Source organism: Choloepus didactylus, chromosome 15 (genome assembly GCF_015220235.1).
Source record: "Choloepus didactylus isolate mChoDid1 chromosome 15, mChoDid1.pri, whole genome shotgun sequence".
Classification (NCBI taxonomy): Eukaryota; Metazoa; Chordata; class Mammalia; order Pilosa; family Megalonychidae; genus Choloepus; species Choloepus didactylus.
Window position 1 is genome coordinate 59,309,941 of NC_051321.1, and position 27,419 is coordinate 59,337,359.

A 27,419-nucleotide genomic window follows, 5' to 3' on the forward strand; every position below is an offset into this window, starting at 1 on the left:
TGGTATCGTGAGCTGGATAAGCCGGATACCGCTCCTAGGCTGGGGAAGGGCAGATGGTGCTCAACGCCAGACGGGCAGAGCGGAGGTGTCACCCTCGGGGGAGGCAGCCCGGGGGCAGCCGCGCTCCAGGACTCACCTCCCCGGCCCCGGGCGTTGGCTCCGGGCTCCCCAGAACGCACCGCGCCCGGGGATGCAGCGAGCGCCACTCCGCTGGCCCGCGCCACGCTCCGCCCTGTACGCCGCCGGGTCCCTGCGCGGGGGTGCGGCTGGAGGAGGGTGTGTGTGAGAGCGGCCCCGGCTCAGCCTGATTTACGGCTCTGCTGAAAACCGCTTCGCTCCCGCAGCATCAGCACCGGCCGCGGCGGCAGCAGCAGCTGCAGCTGCAGCAACAAGTCTGGTAAGTGGCGGCCGCTGGACATCTGCGCCTGCCGCCCGGCCCGCGGGGCGCTACGGAGCGCGGGATAGGGGGCCGGCCGGGGCTGCCGGGCTGGGGAGGGGGTCTGTGTCGCCGCAGCACCGGGGGAGTTGGGAAAACCGGCTTTTCGGCCCCCGCCTGCAGGAACTCGTGTGCTCGCGTATCTACTCTTGCACCCACGAGCTAGCACGCAGTAGAGCGGGGGCAGGGAAGGCTGGGACCCCCGAGTCATCGCCAGCCTGTCCTGCCCAGGCAGAGTCAATTCGGGTTTCCCACCAACCTCGTGGACTGGGGTTTCCGCTGGGCCCGCGAACGCCTGCGTTCTCCCAGGGTGCGTGATTCCCCATTTCTCCTTATAAGGATGTTACCTCTTTACTGTTGCCCACGAGAATCCTGACTTCCCCTTCTTTCACCTCTTGTTAGCATTCTTGGTCCTGCGCTGGGCTAGGGTTTGCATCTCACTTCCAGAAAACCAGCGGTTAAAACAGCGCAGTGTAGCACAGGAAGAGGTTTCCCCAGAGGCTTATTAACCTGTAATAAGCTGTCTGGGGACTTGTTTGCACTTCTGCTTTTGATTAGGTCGGGGGTCCAATAACAACACTTTTCAGCCTGAGTCCCCTAGCTGGGCTCCTTCTTTGGGGGTAGGGTGTGGGGTGGGCTAAATGCTTGTTAAATTTGGATAGAAACCATTCTTGGAGGAATAGACCTGCGCTGCTTGCAAAATTGGGTTGCTAGCAGTCATCTGTTGCTAGGGCTAACAGTAAATTACTCCAAGTGAACAAGAACTTCCTGCTATTGAAAGAGTTATTCTGCTACTACTTACCTGGCTGGAACAATGGCCATCTCTGCGGTTGTGATGTTAAAACAGGATCAAAGACAAGATAAATACATCGAGAACACTATTTTAATAAAATCTTGGCCATGACCACGGGTCCTTGTTATATCAAATGTTATTTAATAATAGAGTATAGAACCATTATCATGGTGACAACACACTGACTTATCACAGCAATAATTAAAGGAGAAAATCAAAGGTAAAACTCTCAGATTGTAAAATATTCTGCTTATTGTGTGCTTAATGCCACCATGCCTAGCTTATACATGAGAAAAGATCACTGAGTTTATTCTCTTAGGACCTATTTTGACAATTCGTGTGAGTTTTCCTCATTTTTGTATTCATGCTGATCAGGAGTGTATCAGTAGAATAGGGCATGGTTTTGCATTTAGTGCACTAAATTCAGGAGAGCAGGAAACTTGAATTCCACTTCTGAACCTGCCGCTTTCCATCTGACTCCAAATTTCTCATCTGTGAAGAGTGATTGTTACTCACCTTTTTAATTCTAGGCAGGGATCTGCAGACTTTTTCTGCAAAGGCCAGGTAGTAAATCTTTTTGGCTTTGCGAGCCATAACTTTTTGGCTTTGTGTTATAACTACTCAACTCTGCTGTTGCAGTGCAAAAGGACCAGTAGAAAATGCAGAAATGAAGGGAAGCAGCTAGATTTGACCCATGGGCTGTAGGTTTTAATTTTAACATAAGATATTATATGCAGAAGTCATTGGAAACCAAAAAATCTCTGTCCACAAGGAGATGCACACCATCAACCATTTCAGTAACCTTTTAAAATCAGACTTGTTAACTCTCTGGGTCTATTCTTGTTTTTCCCATCCAGGACTTTTAGAGTAATGCAACAGAAGGCATTTGAGGAAAGCAGATATCCCTGGCAGGAATCCTTTGAGAATGTTGCTGTGTGCCTGCCATTCCGCTGCCCGAGGTGTGGAGACCATACCAGATTTAGAAGCCTGTCTTCCTTGAGGGCCCATCTGGAATTCAGTCACAGCTACGAGGAAAGAACCCTCTTGACAAAATGCAGCATCTTTTCTTCCCTCAAAGACACAGACCTAGTTACTTCCTCGGAACCCCTGAAGCAGGAAACATCGCCAAGCAGTGCTGGCATTGTGGTCAAGCAGAAGCCGAGCTATGTTAACTTGTATAGCATTTCGCATGAACACTCAAAGGACAGGAAGCCATTTGAGGTGGTGGCAGAGAGGCCGGTTTCCTACGTGCAGACCTACGCGGCGATGGACCTGCGAGCAGACTCGCTGGGTGCCCCGAGGTCGAGTCACGGCCTTCCCACCTCAGACACCAAAGCTTCTTTCGAGGCACATGTCAGAGAGAAATTCAACCGGATGGTCGAGGCTGTGGATAGGACCATCGAGAAGAGAATCGATAAACTCACCAAAGAGTTGGCCCAGAAAACTGCGGAACTGTTGGAAGTTCGGGCAGCTTTCGTGCAGCTGACTCAGAAGAAGCAGGAAGTTCAGAGGCGAGAGCGGACCCTGAATAGACAGGTGGACGTGGCGGTGGAGATGATCGCGGCGCTGAGGCAGCGCCTGACGGAGTCCGAGGAGGAGCTTCTCAGGAAAGAAGAGTAAGTGGCGTGGAAACAGGATGCTAACCCCAGTGCTTCAGGACTCCCTCCCCCAACGCCCAGCCTCCCCCTGCCCAGTCCCCACAAGCGTGTGTTAACCAAGGTCCCCTTTCTTTGTTTCTGTTATATGTAGGAACTTTGGCTGCTTTTCTCATTGACAGATTTAAACCCAGAAGGCATGAGGCTTTTGCTATTAGCTGTCCTCTCTGTACAGGTTTTGCAGCCCAGCAATATTAAAGTAAAAAATCGAACTCCTTCTCTCCTTGGAAGCTGTAAACAGCAGATAATGTTTTTGAGAGAGGAGTAGCTACCTGTGGTGGGATCTGTTCACCAACTGGTGAGCAAGGGTGAGTTGATCCGGAAGACAGAAAGGGCGTGCTGGGTGATCCATTTTGGATGACGGTCTCCGTGTTGAAAGGTCAAGAACATGAGATGCTGTCTTGTTCAAGTATAAAAATATGCTCCAAAGATAATTTTGGCTTATTTGCCATTTTGAATTATCTGCCTATGTTAATATAATGTCCAAAATTGAGAATCCACTTAATTGTAGTTTATGTTCAGAGGAAGCAGACATTAGGTAATCTAGAAGAAAGACTTTCTGATAGTGCTGTACTTCTATGGTGGTAATTCTATGATCAGACTTCTAAGTTGAAGAATTTTTCCACTTTTTCTAAAGTTATGTGTGATACTGAAGTAAGTCTTGCCCCCTTGCAAAAAGCTCATACTGTTTTTCACAAGTTATAGATGGTCACAGAATCCATTGCTTTAAAAATCATCATACTTGGAATAGTGTTTCCTTATCAGTATGTGTTCAACCCAAATTAGAAAAGTATATGTAGCAATGCAGTGTATTTACCAAAAGCTGAATGTCAGATTTCATTTTAAATGGAGGCTCAGAATTCATGAGATCAAAGGACATTAAAATTGACAGTGTGAAACCTCCTAAGAGGTAGGTTTTCAAATAATTTGATTTCTTATTATAGAGATTGCTTTAATTTCATGCTTTCTTTCCCCCTTGGCATTCTTCTATCTTGTGTTGTCTCTTCAGATGTAGTAATTAAAGCTTCTTCTTTAAGAAGAGAGATCATCACTTGCTATCACTAAAAGCTTACACTCTACCTAGAGGGAAAGCCTGTTCTACTCAGACTAGGTATTTTTAAATTACATAGTTAGGGGAGATTTGCATGAGCCACTGATTTACTTTGCTGCTAGGGAAATAAATTCTAATTAAAAGTATTTCTTTCCTGGCTTCTGGTGCTTCCTAGTAGGAAGTTAGTGCCTTGACCCATTATAGCCACCAGGGTGACCAGCCTGTGCCACTGAAAAAACATTTCAGTTTGGTTCAAGAGCAGTGAGTTAAAAAGGCAACCAAATTAATTTTTTGCATGTATTTATTTGTTTTATTTTACTTATTAACTATACAAGTATCATTGAACACAGGATTTTGGGTGGTAGTTACCTAGGGTGTGGGGAGAGAAGACAAAGGAGGGAAGGACCATATGGTTGGATCCAGATTATTGTTGAGGATCTAAATTTGTTTGGGGTGGTGTGTTCAAGGGTGCTTTATTAATAAAAATAACTGAGTCACTACTAAATAAAAGCAGGCCAGGCTTAGACAATGACAGTGTGTCATGAACCAGTGGTTATGATTAATCCGTTGCTGTCACCTGAGGACCAATTGGAGAACTCGTATATACTTGTAAAACAAACTGGATAGAGCTGTCTGTGTTCAAAGTTTCCCTCCTCTCCAAGCCTACCCCACCCCATCCTCCAGAGACTGTCCTTCCAGACATTTCCTGTGCACATACAATCATATGTAATTATACACACATATAGGGCTACTCTTTTTCTTCCGAAATGGAATCATGACACACACCCTTCTGCCATTTGGGTATGGTGTTTGTTTTTCTTCTAACTTAATACATTGCAAACATCTTACATATAGGATTATTCTCATTCCTTTTGACTGTTGCATAGTATTCTATGGTATGGACACATGATTTATTTAACCAGTTTGCTACCCATGAATACTTCTTTGCTGCATAGTCCCACTGTTAAAATTAAAATTAGCATCTCATTTAACAGCCTTATATGTATCTGTGTGTGCGTGTGCATGTGTATCTTTGTATACATTTTTGTGAGTATATCTGAGGGTAAATCATGAGTTGACTTTTAATATATCATTTTTGGGCTAACAGAAAAAAATGCAGTGACATTTAAAAAATTGAATAAAAATATAGTGAAATTACCTTAAACTTTTAAAACTTTAAAATGAACAAAGTTGTCATTTTTTTTTAAAGCCTGTGTTTGGGGCTCTCCCCTCAGTTTCTCTATCTAGGCCTCAAATAATCACACTTTCTGTACATAAAATAGGACTGAAAGAGGCTTGTTTCCAGGAAGGACACTGAAGCTCTTGGTCTGAGAGAGCCATAGTGGACAGGGCCCTCAGTGTCTGACCCTTACCCCCACCCCCATCTGAATGGGGGTGCAGGAGCGAGCCAGCTGCCCAGCTGCCACTCCTTCCACAGCCAGCTTCATTTGACTGATCTGGCTGGCTGGGCTGTCCCTCTTCTGTCCTCTCTACTCCCCGGGGGTCCCTCCCAGAGCTGTGCCTTCACCAAAGAAGTGACCTTCCCAGATGAGGGGAGACCTTGCTTGGCCAAGGAGATGCCTGGAGTGTGCTCCACTGCTAAATACCCCTAAATGACCTCTCAAGAACCATTTGTGAGAGAAAGTATGTGGTTAAGGTCCCATTCAAAACTGACTTCAATCCTGGGGTTCTTTTGAAACACAGATGGTAGTTTGGGTTATAATAAAAAAGCAAGCATCTAATATTTTAACATTCACATAAGGAGGCTCTCTTGCTTATGGATCTTTTCCTCAACTTTAAAATCCTTTTCAAACTGAAATAAAAGTTTCCAGGGATGATTCTGCCCCATGGTCACCTATATGCTGAATCTCCTTGGTTGTAGAAGTTATATATACATACATATATATATATATATATATATATATATTTTTTTTTTTTTTTTTTTTTTTTTTTTTTTTTCCTATAACAGAGGATGTTTTTTGAATTGGCAGTATTTTGTACTTTGTACTTTGGTACTGGTGAGTCTCCTTGCAGACCTGAGAAAGAAACTTCATCTTTATAAAAGTCAGTGTAACTTTAAAAGCCCTGTCGTCATGGGTATTTATTTATTCAAGGGTATTCTATGCTGATGGGTAGCACTGGCTGTTGATCAGGTAAATCAGTCCCTGCCAACCTTGCTGTAAAGTATCCCTTCACAAGAAAGGACACATTTAGAGAGTAGTAGTGTTCCTGGCCAAGTTGATCTGCGGGTTTTAGAACTTCAGTGTAATAACTATGGTCTCAAATTTACTTGCATTCAGTTCTGCTGGTAAGGTTGGAAAATCCTGACTGAGAATCTGTGATGTGCCCAGCATGGTGCCAGGGGTGTGAGTGTCAGTTTCAGCGTGGCTGTGGGTGGTGGGAGGTCATAACATTCTTGATTTTTTTCCCAAAGGAGCTTACACTTTACATAGGAAGAAAAAAAAACCACGTATTTATGAACATGCCCATGTTCAAACCCAGGGCAGTTTTAACAAGTGTTTAAATATAAGCCGTGGTTTCAAGCTGATAAAACATGAGAATGGCTTTTTCTTATGTGGACAGGCTGAACCTAGGGCATGACAAGAAAGACCAGGATTTGCTTTGGTGGCCAGAGGAGTGACCTTGAAGGGACAGCAGGGAGGGGAGGGTGAGGGACAGCCCCTGAGGGGAACCCTGGAATCTTAGAACTGTAAGGTCCCCCCTGCCTCCTTCAGGGTAACACCTTCATTTTCCAGATGCAAAAAATAAGGCCCAGAGCCTGGAATGACTCACTTAAGAGCAAAAATTTAGTCACAAAAGCTGAAACTGGAAACCAGATTCCCTGTTTCTCTGCCGAGTGCTTTTTCCATTAATTTGCTACCTCCCAGCCACACTTTTGAAAATGTGGTATCTGCCCAAAGCATAAAGAGTTATATAATGCTGAATCTGGCCCATTTTGGAATGGGCTTGCTTCTTAGCTATTTCAGGAAGGCTATCATGGTGACATCATTGTTTTTTTATGTGATTGGAGAAAATGTCTGCTGGCATCGAAGATGTTGGGAAATGGTGGTGGCATAAGCATTGTCATGATATGATATTCAGCTTCCACAATGCCCAGTCCGGATTTTGTCCTCATCTTCCAGTGAGGGCTTTTAGCTTGACTCTCCAGATGCCCGTGCCCAGAATGGATAGGGCCTGTGCTGCTGGCAGCCTTCAATAGTGGTGAGGGGCCTTCTATGATTTCATCTCTAATTTCCATCCTACTCCCTTGCGAGCTACAACAGATGTAATCTGTTTCTCTTCTTCCTCCATCATTTGCCCTGTTCCCAGCTTGGAGTGAGCCAGAAGGGAACCCTTTATTGCATGCCTGTTCTAGGATCTGGTGATGCAGTGATGCAGCAGACAAGTCCAGTCTCTGCGTTCAGGGAGCTTACAGACCAGAAATGAAAATAAACATTAAACAGATCATTAGGGGTGTGATAAAAAAGACACACAGGAGGGGCCTGAGCCAAGTACTATCCATTTAGGATTTTATTCCAAACTGGCTGCGGGATCCTGGCCTTTAGGAGGCGGGTTTGACTTGACAACTTGTTTTGCACAACTAAACCCTGTTGCTACTTAATTAAAAATTAGGTCATTTCCATTTTTGATCAGTTAAAGCAGTGAGTAGACAACCTGGTCTCCAGACTGGCCTGTAGCTGGGAAGCAGGATAAGAAAAGTCATGGTGGATGCAGAGTTCAGAGGAGCCTGTTTGCTCTGCATTGTGCATGCATTTTTATAAATGGGTTCTCCCTTTCCAGGCTGTGTGTTCCATGTTGACTTGCAAACTAATGTAGGAAAAAACAGATGTCACACAAGCCCTCTTCAGGAATGGCACATTTCTATTTTATTTTTTCTGTCTTTTCTCTTTTCTCTCCATCCTTTCCCTTCTCCCTCTCCCTTTCTTCCCTCCCTCCCTCCTTTCCTTCCTCCCTCTCTCTTCCTTCCTTCCTTCTCTCCTTCCTTCCTTCCCTCCTTCCCTCTTTCTCTCCCTCCCTCCTCTTGTGGGCCTTAGAATATGGTGTATATGGTGTTGCTCCACTTAGAACAAATAAAAATAATATGACTTTCTCATTATTTTTTTCTTAATTCTTAATGAGAAATATATACTCCTTGGTTAATTCAAAAAAGCCCCAGAAATAAAGACGAGGCAAAGGACCCACAAGAATAGAGATGTGACATGGATCCAGACGTATGACTGGTACACAGATCCCACCCGCTGGGGTAAGTGCACTGGAGCCGACTCCAAGCTCCCGGTGCTGGGAGGTGGTTGACTCCAGCTTCAGGCTCTGCCTCGTGGCTGATATTGTCTGCCTGAGGTGCTCTGTGATCAATAGCTGGACTATTTTTAGCTGGAGGTATTTTTATCATTTCATACACCTCTGGAAAGGTTCATACATCAGTAATGTAAGATGAAATTTAAATGACTTGGTAGACATTTAACTTTGGGAGGAGAAGCTGATGTTAATGCATTAAGAGTGGAAGAGTCATCCATTTCAGATCCCACCCGACCCTGGTAGGAGGTACCTTTAGGTTACTCACTGGGTTGATGCCCTGCTACTTGTCTGGAAAAAGAAATAAAGAAACCTAAGGATTTTTTAGTTTGTTAAAGATTTTCAACTAGAGATGTAGTCGCACATTTTATGAGATCAGCAGAAATCTGTTGAGCCCCATTGTGTGTTAGGCTCATTTCAGGTGCTGGGGGGTACCAAGTGAACAAGCAGACAAGGTCCCTGAACTCACTTATTTTTCAGTCTAACGGAGTAAATGACAAAACTAGTCCTCTGCAGCGTGTGCTCTAGAAGGGTCCCAGGTTCCATGGAAGAGCACAGCAGGCCGGCCACCCACGCCTGGGGGAGTGGCAGGGAAAGCTTGCAGGGAGGCAAGCCCTAGGGTAGAGGGATAATTAAGAGAGGGGGCTTGGGAAGGGCAGGGGGGCTGACCCTGGCAGTGGGACCAGCATGTGTAGCGGTATGAGTATGTCTCCATGGAGCAATAATGGGAATTCACTGTGACTGGAGCTGAGGGGGAAGTGATGTGCAGCCATGAGGCCGGGGGGAACACAAGACTACAGGGTGGCCGTGAAAGCTGGAAACATAGGCAAATAGACATCATAAATGGGTTATTGATACTGGATTACAATACATGATATGTTCAATATGTTGCTCTTCATTAACTGCCTGGTTCAGTGTTTATGCAAAATTGTAATGAATGTGGCTCATTAATGTGCATTTCAGTCCTTGCCTAAATGCACATAGGTTGTGTCTCCCTCACGTGATTTCTGATTTCTATCTTCGACTATTCTGAATAAACCTGTGCCTTTAGCCCCCACCCCCACCCCCCACCACGGACTAATAGAGGGAGTTAAATCTGTAAAAAATGAAATAATTATCAAATAATTATCATCTCTGTTTCAGATTTTGGGGCCACCCTGTAAATGAATGAGTGCATGAGTGAATGAGCTGCTTTTTTTTTTTTTTTAACTAAAGTACTGATTGTACTTAAGGGCTTTTTCACTCAGTGCCCCTTTCAACTGTGATTGCTTCTGAACTTATAAAGATGCCCATGAATCTCTGGGATACTGCAATATTTCCAGATCTGCGAATCGTTCCACTCAATAATTAATTTAGAGGCCAGTTCAGATTCTATACTAATATATATTCTATATTAATATTTTTTCTTCTAGTATCAAATATTGCTTTAAATAAGCATATTTACAACTGAATCGTAAAACTTTGGATTTAATAATGTTTGTCCTGTTTTGCTTTTTTAACAAACAAGAAGTCAAAGAAGGAGGTGGAAGTCACCTAGAATCAGCTAAAGATAATTTTCCCAAAGCTGGGCTGTCCCAACACCCCGGGTGAATATCAGTCTTGTTTTCCCTTATCTTTTCCTCTATCCTTTATTCTTAGTCAGAAGGTTGACAATCTAAAATAATACTATACAAGTCTTTTACTGTTCTGGTAGCATCATACTATTCCTTTTCTTCATAGCATTCAGCTCAACTTTGTAATTATACATTTATGTCAGTATTTGTTTCTTTCGTGTCTAACTCTCCCATAACACCAGAGGTCAGCACACTACAGCCCAAAGGCCAGATACAGCCTGCTGTCTGCTTTTGTAAGGTCTATGAGCTAACACTAGTTTTACATTTTTAAATGGTAGAAAAAAATTCAGAAGAAAAATAATAATTTGTCACATGTAAAAGTTATATTAAATCCAAATGGCAGTTTCCATAAATAAAGTTTTGTTACCCAGCCACGCTCATGTGTTTACAGTTTGTCTTTGCTCTCGTGCTAGGCAGAGTTGAGTAGCTGTGATAGAGACCACAGGTTCCACAAAGCCTAAAATACTTACTATCTGGCCCTTTACAGAAAAAGTTGGCTGATCCCTGGGCTAGATCATAAGCCTCATGAGGATAGCCCCAGGTTCCTCAGTGTGCCCCCAGCACTGAGCCCAGAGCCTGGTAGCACTGAATGAATGTTTGTTGAGTTAGCACATAATGGGATAAATAAATGAATGGATTGTGGCTGTATCTTACTGGTGTTCCAGCCCACCTTAGCTACCCCCACCGGAGTCCCAAGGGGCCAGGGTCCCTTTGGCTCACAATACGGTAGTTCTCAAGCTTTTTGGCCTCATTTCCTCTTTAGATTCTTAAAAAACTTGAGGCTCTCAAAGAGTTTTTGTTTATGTGGGCTGTATCTATTGCTATTTACTGTATTACAAATTTAGAAGTTATTTATTAATTCATTTTAAATTAGCAATAATCAGTCCCTTACATGTTAACATAAATAACACATTTTATGAAAAATAACTATAGATTTCACGAGAACATTTAGTGAGTAGGGTGGCATTGTTTTATAGTTTTGCAAATCTTTTAAATGTCTGTCTTAATAGAAGTCTGCTGGATCTTAATCACTCTTCTGCAATCTGTGGCAAATATGTTGAAGTATGTGAAAAAAATGCAGTCTCACACAGATATGTAGTAGGAAAATGGAGGGGTATTGAGCCTTTTTCAGATAATAGTGGATATTCTTTGCTCCTATGCCAAAACTCAACAATTAGTAGATTCTTAAAGGTTAAAAAATGTGGCTGGCTTCAATGCAGAATCTGAAACCTTAACAATGAACATTTTGTTCTCTCGTATAGTGAATCTATTGATCTATCTTGCACTTTGAGTGGATTTTTTTTTTACTGTTTGGGGTATAATTATTCAAGAAAGTTTACAAGCGTAATGCAATTGAACCTCTTTTCTGTTCAAATAATCCCCAAGACTCCTTGGCGGAAATAAGAGGTGTTTCTAGATATTGTTCATCCAGACTGAACAGGATGTGGAAAAGGGATCTGAAGTTGTGCACACATCCTATTTCACAATTACTCACTTGGTTTTGATATTGTTTTATCTAATAAGGATATCCTAACACAATCTCCAAATGATGAACTTCTCCAATCCTTGTGTGTTTAGCTTCTTTAAAACGAAATCACACTAAACTATCCAGCTTGTTTTAGCTGTCTTTTTATTTAGTTAATGTGAAACATCCACAAACTGAAATTCTGTAAGCACCAGTGCCAGGCTGGTTGAAAAATACAAAGGATATTAGCTTTTCAGCTTCAGGGCACAAGATAATTGGATGAGGGGGTTAGAAAAAGATCCTTCTCTTCTATGACATAATATGTCATGAACAGCTAGGGGCATTAATATTAATTTTTAGAAGTTTTATATGGAACCGTTAGCAAAACATTATGTGATTTAAAAATACAGTCACTATCATCAACTATGTTGCATTCAGATTTTTTTGGTCCTCTTGCTTCTCTGATGTGAATCCTGTGAGATTAAGCTGTTAAATGTTTCTGATTTCATATGTGCTAGACTGTAAAGCCAGAGCCCAGTAACAGTTAACTATGTACAGGGGAAAAAGACTGGAAAAATATGCCAAGATATTGAGAGCAGTAACCTCTGAGTGGTGGGAAGATGGATCATTTTTGTTTTTTTTTCCCTTGTCATTTAAAAATATTAATGACAATAAAAATTTATTGAATATTTAATATGGGTCAAGCATTGTACTGATTGCTGGGTATAGAGCAAAGCACAAAAAGCTGATTCAGCCCCTGCCCAGTTGGAAACTCCAGTAGGTCAATTTTCATATTTTCCATAATAAAATGTGGAACATTTTTGTAATAAGATTAAAAACATACAGTAAATCTAATAACCAAAATGAATTGGAAAAAAAGTCTGGCCCTTTTTCTTCCTCCTTCCCTCCCTCCTTTCCCATTAAGGGTGAGGGGTTTTGGTTGATTGCCCTGAATTACAATTTGGAGATTGTTTCATGATTCCATTACCCTTAATATCATCCAGGAAGTCTCTATGATGGACTCGACTCCAAATAAATTGAAGGCTTAATATTAGAAAGAGGATGCAGTAGCCATTTTCCTGGGTTATATTTTTAGTGGTGCTTTTGAGCTGTGAAAATGCTCCATCAGAATGATCTAAACCATAACTAGGAACCAGGAACCACCTGGATGGACCCTCCGCCATTTTGCTGGTAGTCAAGAAATGTGTGAGGCTCACTCAGGAGGCAGGTCAAACCCGAGTGACCTAGAACTTGAAAACTGGCTGTGTCCACAGTCTGAAACAGCCTGGACCTTGGAAAGTGCACGTCTTGTATTCAGGGCATTTGATGATGAAAGAAAACTCTTCTTCAGAAGCACTCGTTTCTCTTATGTGGATAGTTCTTAGCTACTGAAAGATAATGGAATTATTATGGTATTAGGAGTTATGTTTGATCCTGGATTGGCAACTGGAAAAAAGGAGGCTGTTATAATGAGCAGTTCTTTGCGTGAATCATTGTTCGAACCAGTCTCTTTTCTATTTTTATCAAATATATAATTCACAATGTTTTCCAAAGATGTGGGACTCTGTAGGAGGTATCTGAAAAGTTTCAGTATGGCCAAGTGTGACATACGTATTTGTGAGAGAAAAATCACAAGTGATTGTAAAATTGGCACACAGAATAGTAATGCAGAACAAAAAGAGCTGGAAGCCACTATCAGCTATTTTACAAAAACCTTATGCAAAACTGTTACAGACCTGGATTTCCCAGGAGTTCTATTCTCAGGAAATTATGGAGTTTCGTGGAAAATAAAGATTAAGTGGAGGTTGAGAGGGGGCAGAAAAGGCAATGAATTAAATTGACTGTCTAGAAGAACTGCATGAGGTTAGATTAAAAATTTAGGGTTCATTAAAAAGAAAGAGGCTGAAGGGATAATGATCAACATCATTAGAATCTTGTCTTTGTATAAGTTGAGCATGGCCAGAAAAATGAGGGGACACTCACTGAAGGTTGACAGAGATTTTGAAGACACATGAAAATAAGTATTAATATCCAATGTATGGCAAAATTACGGAATTCATTAGCCCCAGAGGATGGCAGACTATCTACAGGGGTAGCTAAAGATGAAGATAGCTGTAATAAGGCACACCTCTTGGTAATGCTGATTACCCGGCTCTTGGTCAGAGAAAGAGGATGTGGAGGGAGGGCAGTGAGGATGGGAGGAAAGGTAAGGTAAGGAAAAGCAGAAAAATTACATGAGTGTTTGTATGTTGTTTTTTCATAAAGAGATGTTCATGAGAATGGCCACCAAAATGTTAATGGTGGTATGGTCTCAGGATAATGGGATTTCAGGGATATTTCCTTTCTTCTTTATATTTTTATTCTGTTGTTTGAAATTTTTAAAAAGTTTATCTTGTTTATAAAATAAAAAAATGTTATTTTCATATTTTCGTGAAAAAGGAAATATAAAATAGTAATAAAGTTATTAAAAATTGTTTGGATTTGTGAATCCAAAATGAGTTATGTAGATAAAAGAGAGCTGGCTGAAGGACTTTGCTTTTAATGGAGGGCACACTGCCCCTTTTCTATGTCAGAGCTAGACTAGCTCTCCAGATGGACCTTGGGTGTGCCTCAAGGTGGTATTTCTTTGGCTGTTTCATTCTTAGATCAAAAATAGAATATTGGACAAGGTGCCTACTTGGGGCTCAGCGTGGCTTCTTGCTTCCACACTTTTTCTCCTTGAATTCACTTCTCCCCCAAAGCCAGACTTTTAAAATGTAAGTCAGAATTTGTCTCAAAAGCACCCAACGGTTTCCTGTCTCATTTACAATAAAATCTGGAACCCTTACAGGGACGTGCAAGGCCCTTCCTGGCTCCCTGCTCCTGCCCTCCTTCCCTTCCGCCCTCTGCTCCAGCCACAGGCCCCATCGCTGAACCTCAGACATCTCTGCTCCTTCCCACCATGGGCAGGGTTTGCTCCTCCCCCAGATACCTGCTTGGCTTATCCTCACCTCCAGCAGGTCTCTGCTCATAAGTTATCCCATCCCAAATGTGATCCCTTCTGTCCCCAGTTGTCCTTTCTGAAATACACTTTCTCCATCACTCCCCGAACCCTTGCTCCAATGTTCAGGTTACTTCTTAGTGCTTATCGCTGCCTGCCATTCATATATAGTGGCTGTCACCTTCTATAATGCAATCTCTAAATGTAACCACTAAAATGTAGTTTATCTCCTCTCTCATTGCCATGGCCACAGTGCCTACAACATAGTAGGCCCTCAATAAATGTGTCAAATGAAGTAACTCCTGTCTCTTTTCTCCATTTTGTGTTCTGACATTTTTGCCTTGCAGAGAAGTTGTTACGTTCAACCATTTCCTGGAAGCAGCAGCAGAAAAGGAGGTTCAAGGGAAAGCTCGGCTCCAGGACTTTATTGAGAATCTGTTGCAACGAGTGGAACTGGCGGAGAAGCAGTTGGAGTACTATCAGAGCCAGCAGACCGCTGGCCTCTGCCACGACATCAGCAAGCACGTGGTGAGTCGCGCTCCAGCCACCAAATGCGAGGTCCTTGTAAGCAGGTGAAAATGCTAAAGGAGCTGGGCAGTGATTTTCAGGGAATCTGTAGACATCATTTTAAAGAACTACCTGGGCCTTGCTTCTCTTGTGGAAGTGTGCTGGTGAGTCCAAGGCACTTGGAAGTAAGTTAAATCCTGGATGCACAGTCTCCAGTTCTTCTTTACTTTCCCAGTCCAGGCCAAGATGAATTGGTAGAAATATTTTCATATATGTGGAACAGAGGAGTTTGAGTCCATATTTTCATATATGTGGAACAGAGGAGTTTGAGTCCACATATATGTATCCATGGAAATCATCTGCCCCAACCTTGGTGTTCAAGTAGATTTGTAGTTTTTATCCCCCCCCCCTTTTTTTTTGTAGTGTTTTAAGAGAATCTTAAAGTTTTGGCCCTTCTCAGTAAAGCAAGATCTAACCACATACTTTTTCTTTCCCCGTAATAGGAAGGAAAAAGCTGTTCAACAGTTTCTATAGATTAAACATTCTTAAATAGATTAAAAAAAAAAAACTTTGAAAAATTTGCAGATGATAGAGTTCTATGATAGATTTTTGCATGCAATTCTACATATAGTTTCAGGGGCTTAAGGACCCCTCAGCACCCATCTGAGAACACTGAATATATATGGATAAGGCTCCAAACTCTCATAAATGGCTTGGTCCTCGCAGGGGTATCCAGATATTTAGTAATACCCATACTTTGGAAGAGTGGGAACAGATATGGGTGGTCATTTTTACCTGTTCTACAGTTTCTTTGGTGGCATAAAGAACAAAGCCAAAGAAAGGATTTTTGAAGCCCCAAGGTGGTAGATATATACTATTTTCATTATTTATTGGACTTTATTTAAGCTTACCTTCTCTCCAAAAGTTTACAAATGATTCTTTACCTCCCCTCAAAGAGGACTATAAGGAAAAGAAGAATGGAGATCATTTCTGCTAACTGGGTTAATGGGGTTGCTATGGTTGAGGAAGAGTTTAGGTTGAGCATTCTGGAATCCAAACCAAGATGAAGTGGAAACATGGTAAAATGACAAAACTATTTATCTGGAAGAATGATTATGCTGGGTACAGACACTAAAGGAAGGAATAAAGTGCAAGGCAGGCGGATAAAAGCAGGAAGACGGGGTGGGGGGAAAGATAGGTGACAAAAAGAGCAAGGAAAGAAATGAAAGAAATCTTCCATGAGGCTTATAGTAATAACACACACTCAGCCTTACAGCAGCACAGGAATGCAAGCCCCAGAAATTTCCAGGCAGGAACAAAAGTAGTCTGGAAGGAAGTAAATTTGTTACATCTATCAGGTTTCGGTAATGACTTAAAGTAGTTTCATCTGTATGACATATTTATTGTTTCCTGGGTAAGTGTCTGTGGTCTTGTAAGTGTAACTTATCTAACAGGGCATTGTCACTTTCTTCCTTGATCTCTCTCTTCTTGAGAAACTGTGAAAGTGTCCAGTCTTGGCCAACTGTAGCTGGAGGGACACGATGTGAGCCTTTTTCTGCCCTCTTTTTCCATCTTGTCCTGTCCCAGATAAGGGTACATGGCATGAGGTCACATAGTCCTGATATGAAGTGAAAGGCCTGGCTTCTGGAACATTCCTGCCCTGCTTCTCACTGGACAAGACAGTTGTCTTCCTGGGCCTAAAATTCTTCCATAAAATGAAGCAGGTGGATTCAGTGCTCTCTGGCGTATTTTAGCCTTTTAAATGATCTGATTACTACCTGACTTTGATGGTTCAGAATGCTAAAATTAAAATGTCGTGTTAGAATTTTCAATGTTTAGATTTATAAGTAACCCAGAGCTAAGAAATGTTGAAAATCCTACTATACTAAGCTAAGAGGTGGCTTAAAGAAAGAAAGCAAATGATAAAAAGGAGGAATAAAGGAAGCCCATTAGTTCTTTGTTTTATTTACATTTCTTTGCTCATTTCCTCTGCTCGGTTTATTTTTCCAGTTTGAGGATTTAACATCATTTAAAAGACATAGCCCATCATTATTTCTCACCACAGCTGTACCATGTAATCAAAAGTTGAGTAGCATCTCAGCTCTTCTAGTCAGATGTGTATTTTCAAAATTATATATATATATGTATACACACATGCATACACCTACATACATAAATATATGTATATGCATACACATGAATATATACACACACATACATACAAATATAGTAGGAAATAAATTTATATTTATGCCTTCTATGTTTCCAACACAAGATGACCTGTCTTCCCTGGACTTGATCTACCTAGGGAAGAATTGACTTAATTAAATAAAATAGAGTGCAGTTAAGATTGTAGCAGAGAATTTAGAAATAGGAACTGTCTGTGAGAAGAGCAAGTTCAGGCAGTGGTGAGGTGAACTGTCCGATGTTGGAGGGAGGATATGTTGCCCTTAGAACACGGAGAATGAGTTGTTCCATTTCTGGAAGGACTGGGCACATGTAGTTTCTCCCTGTTTTGTGTCTAGTCTTCTATACTCCGGACCATAATGTGGCACAGATGACAGTCTACAGACCCTACGGCCGTTTCTCTGCCTCTCCCGGACTATTTCACTGTAGTAATATCCTTGCACCTAAAAAGTTGGGAGCCATATGTCTTTCAGCCTAGGGTATCTGTGGCTGTAGATACACAGAGTAACTTAGATGCTTTTAACAAGAAAAGCTTGGGATCCCATCTTTATTAACCTGTTTGGCTCAACTTAGTGAAGGGGTGGGAGTGTCCAGACACCCAGGTTTTTGGAGCCTCAGCCCCACTCAACCTTTCCTCAGTGACACCCCTCTTCCCTGCACCCGTCAGCCCCCTCCTCTAGAACAGACAGGAATACCATCCCCAGCCTGGCCTGGCTCTCACCATCTCCACTAAGGCTGCATTGCAAAAACAGTGTCATCTTCTTCGTCTCTTTCCTTTTCTCCACCTCCGGTTCCTTTCTTCCTTTTTCAATAACCACCTCCAGCTAGCAGTGAAATTTCCACATTGATACATAAACTTTCTAAGGTATCTTTTAGCTTTAAGATTTTTCTGTGCTCTAGAAAAATTTCCTTCCCCTCATACTTTTTTTCTGAAATAATTTTTCAGCATCTGTATCTTTCCCTTAATTCCCTTGAGCATTTATGTTTTTTCACCTGTCTGATGTCTAAAAATATAATGTGCTTACTCAGATATTTCATCTTTATGCTCTGAAAAATGCTGTCGAATTAGGCACAAAGTGACCTGATATCCCATCTGCCAAAACCACTCACAGAATTGCTCAGATGGAAGGTCATGAAACAGCTTGCATAATCTTATTTTAAGCATTGCGTTTATTTCCTGCAGGTTGCTAAATGAGGACTATCAGTAATTCATTTAATGCATATTTATTGGGGGCACAGTGCTTACTGGGTGCTGAGGAAACAGCTGTGAACAAGATAGATGAGGTCCCTGCTCTCACAGGTGTTATGTTCCAGGAAGGAGCAGGGCACAGTAAATGGGTGAAAAATAAAGATAATTTCCTTATAGGGAGAACTACCATAAAGAAAGAGAAGAGACTAAGATGATATGTTTGAGATGTCTAGGGTAGGAGACTACTTTAGATTTAGTGGTCAAGAAGAGCCTTGCTGAGGAGGCAACACTTGAACTGTGACCTGAGGAATGACAAAGAGGCAGCCCCGTGAAAATTCGGAAGTAGATTGTTCTAGGCAAAGGCATAGAAAGGTCAGGTGTCCTAGGAGGGAACAAGCTTGGCATGTGCAAGTGGTAGGAGATGCAGACTCAGAGCTGGGAAGCATCCTGATCATGCCGGGCCTTTACAGGTCACATAAGGAGTTTAGATTATTCCCAAGGGCACAGGGAAAGCACTGAGAAGTTTTAAGCAGCAGCAAGATCACTGTGGCTGCTCTGTGGGGAATTGACTGAGGGGGCGGAACAATGAGAGACTGGTTAGGGGGCCGTTATGGTATGACAGGTGAGAGAGGATGGCGGCTCAGGTAGGGGACTTTGGGAGAAGTGACAGGTATGGGGTATATTCTGGGAATTGACCGGACCAATTGGCCTTGTTGAGGGATTAGATCTGGTGAGTGAGGGAAGAGGAATCAAGAATGAATCCAAGGTTCTGGCCTGAACAACTGGGTGTACAGTGTGATGCTCCTTACAGAAAGGGGCAGTTGGAGGAGGACTAGGTGTCTAGTTTCCCCAAGCTTATAAAAATCTGAAGCACCATGTTTATGTTTTAGAAGTACTTAGGTTGGTTTTCAGTGCAAGGTTATTTGTACTTTTCCAACCTGGAAAATTTGGACTAGAGTAGTTGGACCAAGAGAAAATGGAGGCAGGTTGATGGGCTAAGTGGAAGTGAGCTCTTTAATCTGCTGGTATAAGGCATGGTTGCGGGGTGGTGGGGGGGTGGGCAGGAGGAACAGTGGCCTCTTGTGTTTAAGGGGAGGAAACCTCATAATTTATAGGATAGTTGGAGAATTCTAATTCATGCATCAATTCCATTTAACTTACTGTGTACACACTTCCTTGCCCTTATACTCTAATATGAATGCATACTTTTTAGGAGGCAGTACAGAATGAAGGCTGTTCAGATGTGGAGTCTGCTAACTTGAGTTTGAAGCCCAGCCCTGATGCTGGTGGAGCACTCAGGTTTTCCAGCCAGTTGACTTTCTCTCCCTTATTTTCCATATCTGTAAAATGAGGAGGATAATGCTTACCTTACAGGGTTGTTTCTCAAGGGCTAATCGGGGTTGTTATATGGTAAGTACTTAACACAATATGTGACAATAGACCTGTATGTACATGTATATGTGAGGTTCATGGCCTGTTGTAAGTCATAGTAAATTACTTTAATTTCCTGAGGTTCCACTGGGACCTCTTAGTGACATTAATAGGTCATAAGGTGTGGTTCTTAAAACATTTTTGAAGTCAGGCGCCCCTTTGAACATTTGATAACACAGTTGACCCTTTCCCCCAGGGAGGAAAGTGTACATACTCTCTTACTTTTGCACACACATATACATGCACACACACTTAATTTTGCAAAAAACTCCATATATACATATGCAACAAATCATCAAACTGTATGCTTACATACATATGTAAAGGGAACAAATTTTGTTATACCTCAATTAGAAAAAGGGGGAATTTAAAGGGAAAAAAAACCTTTACATTTTTTAATTTATACAACCACTGAAGTCCATTGGAGAAGCCCAGAAAGGAAACCCATAGTTGGTGTTGGGGGAAAGAGGCACCAAAGGGGAAGGGCTCTTGCTTTTGGGGTCTCCCAGAAGCCTCCAGCCTCAGTTTGCTTCAGCCACTGTCTCACCTTCTTCATACATTGCATAACCTTACTACCTTCAGGCCAGGATTGTGCCCTGCCCTCTTTGCAATTTCCTAATCTCATGTCAAATGCAGCCAATGTGAACAGGACCAAAATAATGCTGACTTTAGATTGTGTAAAAGGGTAGAAGACAAGAATCCCATCTTGCCTTCTGGGGGACATGACTTTCAAAAATCTGTTCAAGAAATCTTTCTGTCTTGCTCCTAATGGTAGCTAGAGCTGGACACAGAAGAACCAGAGGGCATGCTCCTGTTATGCTGAGCTTGGTGTTTCGGGTTATTGTAGTATAGTGGGGACACATGTCTTGGCCAAACTGGGCCCCAACACCACATGGTCCTTGCTCCACATTTCCTTTGCCATCCTTTTTTTCTGTCTGCCTGCCTGCTGAGATGATACCACTTCTTTTAGTGAAGGCTGCCTGAGGGAGGTCAGGAGCTGAAGGCTGGGGATGCACTGGGCTTTGCCTAGAAACTGGATGGTGACAGCTAGTTCACAAAATGATAATTCTCAGTTTATTCTACAAGTGAAGTCATTCTGAGCCCTATCACAGCAGTGCAGGCAGATATTTTATTGCATGATTTATTGGTGGTGGGACATCATCTCAATGATACGTGGCCTCTGGGACAGCTGTGGTATTGGTCTTCATATGCTATCATTTTAGAAATGATGTACTTTTGCAATAAATATTTCATGCCAATTTTCCCCTTAATTGATGCATGCTGACCAGCCACAGCTGTAGTGAATTGGCTGCAAAGGCAGCCTGAAATCAATCAAGAAATAATGGTGGATCATTCCAGTTTTTTTTTTTTAGTTCAGTTTTACTGAGATATATTCTCATACCCTTCAGTCATCTTCAGTGTACAATCAGTTGTTCACATACCTTCAAATAATTGTGCATTCATCACCAAAATCAACCTTTGAACATTTTCATTACTCGAAAAAAAAATAATAAAAATAAAAGCAAGACTAATAATACAAGAACACACAAAAATCCTGTCCTCCTTATCTCCTCTATTTTTCGTTTAATTTTGTTCCCATTTTTCTACTCATCTATCCATACACTGGATAAAGGGAGTATGAGCCACAAGGTTTTCATGATCACACTGTCACACCGTGTAAGCTACATACTTATACAATCATCTTCAAGAATCAAGGCTATTGGGTTGCATTTCAACAGTTTCAGGTATTTCCTTCTAGATATTCCAAAACACTAAAAACTAAAAAGGGCTATCTGTTTAACGCATAAGAATAACTTCCGGAATGACCTCTCGACTCTATTTGAAATCACTCAGCCACTGAAACTTTATTTTTTTTTCATATCTCTTCCCCCTTTTCGTCAAGGAGACTTTCTAAATCCCACAATGCCGGGTCCAGGTTCATCCCCAGGAGTCATGTCCTGTGTTGCCAGGGAGATTACACCCCTGGGAGTCATGTCCCACAAAGAGGGGAGGGCAGTGAGTTTACCTGCCGAGTTGGCTTAGAGAGGCCACATCTGAGCAACAAAAGAGGTTCTCTGGGGGTGACTCTTAGGTACAATTTTAAGTAGGCTCAGCCTCTCCTTTGCAGTTACAGGCTTCATTAGGCTCAGCCTCTCCTTTGCAGTTACAGGCTTCATAAGGGCAAGTCCCAAGATTGAAGGCTTGGCCTGCTGAACTGGTAGTCTCCATTGCTTGTGAGAATCTCAGTAATTCCCCATGTGGAGAAGTTTAATATTTTCGCATTTTCCCATAGTCCCTCGGGGGGCTTTGCAAATGCATTTTTATTCTCTGCCCAGATTATTCTGGGATGGATTAGGGTTTCACCCTAACCTGTATAAACCAATGAGATCTCAATCCCTATTCAAAGTTTGATGTATCATTCCAGTTTTTAAAAACATGTTAATTCAAACGCTGCTCTATTGGGGCCCCATGGGATGCGGCTCTTTGACTTCCTGAAATTTTTTAGACATGCTGATGTTGGCTTCTGAGAAATCTCAGAACCAGTGTACAAAGACGCTCCCTGAGTAAGCTGCGGCTGGGCATGAAATGTTCTTGATCACTGGTGTGATGGGCGGCGTCATGGTTAATGCTACTGAGACCACTTGCTAACTTCCTTAAGACAAATACAATTTCTTAAAAACATAAGCAAAAAAAGATTTTCAAAAGTGAATCCAACCTGCAAGTGCAGTAATGCCTTTTTATTTGTTTTCCTTCAGCTTACAGATATCTCCTCAAATAAGAAACCCAGATGCCTGTATGTATACCTTTTTATACTTGGGCCATTTGATAATTTTAGTATAGTATGTATGTTTAGTATTGTATGTTCATATGTTATGCATAATATGTTTTTCTGTTGCATTTTATATAAAATCCGTAATTTAAATGCATTTAAGAACATGTACCTACATGTGTGATTAACTTTGTACAATGTCGATGTGACTTTTAACTGTGCTAACACTTATCATAGTACAACAGGAGTATTTTTATTGTATTATACAGTTTAACATTCTGTTATTGAGATATGGAGTAGTCATAATAGCACTACAGTACTATTAATGTAGTACGCTTACTAATTATATAAATATACAAATTTATACTATGACTCATACACTTTATAATATCTATACTACAGATTGTCTGAGTCCCCTAGTAGTTGACCTGAGCAGTCATTTATTTATTTATTTTTTTTTTTGGCTTTTATTTTTTTTTATTTATTTATTTTTTAATCTTCATTTTATTGAGATATATTCACATACCACGCAGTCATACAAAACAAATCATACTTTCGATTGTTCACAGTACCATTACATAGTTGTACATTCATCACCTAAATCAATCCCTGACACCTTCATTAGCACACACACAAAAATAACAAGAATAATAATTAGAGTGAAAAAGAGCAATTGAAGTAAAAAAGAACACTGGGTACCTTTGTTTGTTTCCTTCCCCTATTTTTCTACTCGTCCACCCATAAACTAGACAAAGTGGAGTGTGGTCCTTATGGCTTTCCCAATCCCATTGTCACCCCTCATAAGCTACATTTTTATACAACTGTCTTCGAGATTCATGGGTTCTGGGTTGTAGTTTGATAGTTTCAGGTATCCACCACCAGCTACCCCAATTCTTTAGAACCTAAAAAGGGTTGTCTAAAGTGTGCATAAGAGTGCCCACCAGAGTGACCTCTCGGCTCCTTTTGGAATCTCTCTGCTACTGAAGCTTATTTCATTTCCTTTCACATCCCCCTTTTGGTCAAGAAGATGTTCTCCGTCCCATGATGCCAGGTCTACATTCCTCCCTGGGAGTCATATTCCACGTTGCCAGGGAGATTCACTCCCCTGGGTGTCTGATCCCACGTAGGGGGGAGGGCAGTGATTTCACCTTTCAAGTTGGCTTAGCCAGAGAGAGAGGGCCACATCTGAGCAACAAAGAGGCATTCGGGAGGAGGCTCTTAGGCACAACCATAGGGAGGCCTAGCCTCTCCTTTGCAGCAACTGTCTCTGAGCAGTCATTTAAATTTTCTGTGCCCCAATTTCTTCACTGGTAAAATAGGACTAGTAATGTCTCTTTGGGAAATTATCATGAGATCATTTCATGAGATCACTGGAATTTTTGGAAGAAAAATACAAATATATATTATTTGTTTTACTGCTAGTATTATTACCACCGTAGCTTGTAAGAGTGATTGTGCCATGTGTATCTATTGTTCTTTTAGGATTTTAAAGAAATCTTTCTTTCTGCTCTCTCTCCCTCTGTAGAGGCCGAGGGCACCCACATTCTGCGTCTAACTATCCTGATCTGAAGACCCATTTCCATCCAAAGGGAAGGAGCTACCTGAAGAAAGCCAAGGATGACAGGGCCAGCATGCAGCCTGCTAAGTCCATTCATGAACAGGCCGAGTTCTCGAGAGAACTCTGCAGACCACCGAAGAAAGGGGAGCCTCTGGGGTTTAGCCGGAAAGGCAACATCAGGCCCAAAATGGCTAAAAAGAAGCCAACAGCAATCGTGAATATCATCTAAAAGGGCAGGTGGCTCTGAACCACCATCGCTGGGCTTTGGGGAATGTTCTAGGGGCGAACAATAACGTTCTTTTGGACACATTCCATGGTATTTGAAAAGCAACAGTCCATAAAAGAGCCTCTGTTAACCAGAATTTAATAAAAAGGAACCTTGGTGGATCAGAATTTTTGTGACAGGCCGCTTTTAGAAGCTAAAGGCAAATTTCAGAAAGAATAAAAAACTGAAGCAATCTTCTCCCAAGGCTTTGGTAAAATGAAGCTCCAATTTCTAGTTTCCACCTCTGAGGTTCTCAGACCCTAGGATACTCGAGAAGTCAGGCACCAGCAGAAAATTTATCTTGCCCACTGTTCTCTAAATTGTGAGGCAAGGAATGGGAGTGTAAAGTTCTGTTAATAGCAGTGAAAATAAAAAAAAAGTTTTGTTTTTAACATTCCTCTCAATGAACTGGAAAGCCCCCCCAAAAGCAAGATTCTGTTCCCCCAGTGTTCTGGTTAATTGAGGTTTGAATTTTGGTTGCTTAAGAGACTTGTTCAGCCAGATTCCAGCTTTTCTCATTTCAAAGGACTGATTTTCAGTTTATTTGTGTGATTTAGGTTCCATGTATCCCTAGGTGCATGTTTATTCAGATTTTGGTACATCTCTACTCTCCCTTTTGGCTGAGTATTCTGCACCCTGAGACTTTGGTGCCAGCTTGTATTTTAATAGCTGCTTCTATTGCTGTGGTTGGGGAGGACAGTAAAACCCTTCTGTTCAGCACCCATCATTGGTGCAGCATCTGAGTGATTGGAAAGCCAGTGGACTGCGCGTTTAGTGTATTGTGAGTTGTCCTGGAAACACTGCAGAAGTGGCTCAGCCCTTTCCAAAGACCTGCTCCCCCGGCAGTGTCAGCAGCCTCCCTGTGTTAGCTGTGGGCATGACTTTGTCTTTGCTGCCCTAGTGTTTCCACCAGGCAGCTCGCTTCGACTCCTGCTGCTTCTGTTTCCCTTTATGACTAAAATATATATTCTTACCTTTCAACCAAGTATCTGAAATGTTCATTGTATACTGCTTTCTAAAGTAATTTCTGAAATAAACGATGCATGTAGGATCCAGAATCTGAGACTCTTCCCCTCCCTCACTTAGAATAGCTTTTGTTTCTACAAAGAACTGTTAAAAGCCTCCTGCTTTCCAAATTTTTTCCAAGAATGAATCCCCATGATACTTTTCCTTTTAAATTAGCAGTCTCATCAAGTCTCATGCAGAGTTTAAAAATGCAGATATCCTCCTGGAAATAAGAATAATTTTTTCTGCAAATATATACACTCATAAAATATATATGACAAGTGTATTAATAATTTATTTTTAAATACTCATGAAGAAGGTGTGTGTTTGTGGTGGGTGATCTTTAAACTATATATGTTAGTTCATGTAGATTAAATTTTCTTATTTTAAGAATTATAACTGTAACCTAATTAACATTAGTAAGAATTAGGATTGTTATTGCACTAAGCATCAGATTAGCAGTACATTAAACATAGATTATAAAGCAATTAATTAAAATACCAATAAATTGAAAGGTGTAACTTATTCAAGCATTTTGAATCTATCATAGTGAAAATGATTTTTGAGTCTTCACTTTTGACTTTTGGGGGTGGCCCATTCCTGTGGTGTATAGGCAACTATCAAGTGGCAATAAAACATTGCTGTGAATATCACCGTTTAGGCCAACATTGTAAACATTGTAATGTAATAATAATTATTTATTTGGAGAATTAACCTCCTCAAGAGGTTATTGTTGATGTTTATACCACGACTGCACTTTAACCTTTAACATACTAAAAAAATTGATTTGTTAGTTGTATTGCATGCTTTTTGTCTTGTAATGTGTGCGAGATAACAACTTAGTTTTGAAGATGGCATAGCCAGATTTTTTTTCATTTTATTTAATATAACTTACATTTTCAGTTTTTCGTTTAAATATGCCTAGAGGGCATGGCAGCCCTCTTTTACAGTGGTACCCTGTGATCTTCAGAAAGCACTGTACTGTTATAGCTACTCTATATACATTATATGACATATTATACAAATTATTTATTATATTCATATGCTGTGCTTCCTTTGAGACATAAATTTACTGTTGGAAAATAGGAGCTGGCTCACTCTAAGGGATACTCCATATACATGCCATGGCCTGGGCCATGAGCTGTGTCCCGCTTTGTGTCTTATTTGTAAATATTTTTTTTTGTCTACGTGGACCTTACAGTTAGGGAAGTTGCTTTTTATTGAAGAAATCACCAAAGGTTCTGTGAAAACATGTTCAAGGTTAAACTGAAGAATAGGTCTAATTTTATTCTGTGTTTTGTAGGGAAGAAATCTTCATTTGGACTGTGCTTTCTTTCTGTCTTTTTTTGGCCCCCAAAGTAGGTTATAGATTCGTAACTGCGAAGTTCAGATTGCTTAGATACTGTTTTCCAGTTTTCTTCAGGGCCAGTCAGTTGTAAAGAAGTTGGAATATTCTGTCCCCAGAATTTAAAAAAAGTTTTTAGATTATGAAATATTCTAATAATAAAGCTATATTTCTGATTAATGTGTTGGTATGTTTTGTCTAGTTGAAGTGTTTCTGGGGAGCTATGTTGGCTCCTTAAGGGTAAGCAAAATAGTCTTCCATAAATAAGCTGTTCACTGAACATATGAGCACTAAGATCTTATACACCAATAAGTTTCCTTGAAAACTTAGCTTGATCGATTTTTTGTTATCATAAAGCCTATGTCTAAAAGTTCTTTTTATATATGTTCTCATGGAGAATTCCTCATTCAAAGCCCCTTTGGCAGTCTTCTCTCATCTTCCTACACAAGCATGAGTAATTTTCTTACACTGTATTTTTAAACGTGTCAATGCTTAGCAAAATCCATGAACAAATTTCACAGTATATATTCCAACCTATATAGCCTATCATTTTGAGGCCCAATGAGTGATCTGGATAAATAATAAAGAAACGTACATCACTGGTAGAACTATGCAATCATTGGTCTTTTAAGAACCATGGGAGTCAGAAAAATTTAGGAGCTGTTAGAGCTATTGGGGAGATGACCTCAGCCTGCTCTCAGGCTTACTTATATTAATGGGTTTACCAGGTTATAGTATTTTTGAGAAATAACTGAGGCATTCTTGATTATCACTGGGCATTAGAAAACATAAATAAATCCTGGTATCTTGATTCTGCTCAGTCTAGGTCCTTGAGAAATGAATTCCCGGGATGGC

The 27,419-nt window shown here is 41.2% G+C and overlaps 1 protein-coding gene across 2 annotated transcripts; it reads left to right on the forward strand.

The window, feature by feature from the left end:
- The first annotated feature begins 248 nt into the window (after window positions 1–248).
- On the forward strand, window positions 249–26,740 carry ZNF365 (zinc finger protein 365). Of its 2 annotated transcripts, none has more exons than XM_037804095.1 (5): window positions 249–397; window positions 2,087–2,845; window positions 14,655–14,835; window positions 22,378–22,415; window positions 23,917–26,740. In XM_037804095.1, the coding sequence occupies exons 2-5, from the start codon at window positions 2,100–2,102 to the stop codon at window positions 24,176–24,178; spliced, it is 1,227 nt and encodes a 408-aa protein (XP_037660023.1). In that variant the 5' UTR covers window positions 249–397; window positions 2,087–2,099; the 3' UTR covers window positions 24,179–26,740. The 2 variants fall into 2 exon arrangements, with proteins under 2 accessions (XP_037660023.1, XP_037660024.1); XM_037804096.1 differs by lacking the exon at window positions 249–397 and adding an exon at window positions 623–746.
- The last annotated feature ends 679 nt before the right edge of the window (window positions 26,741–27,419 follow it).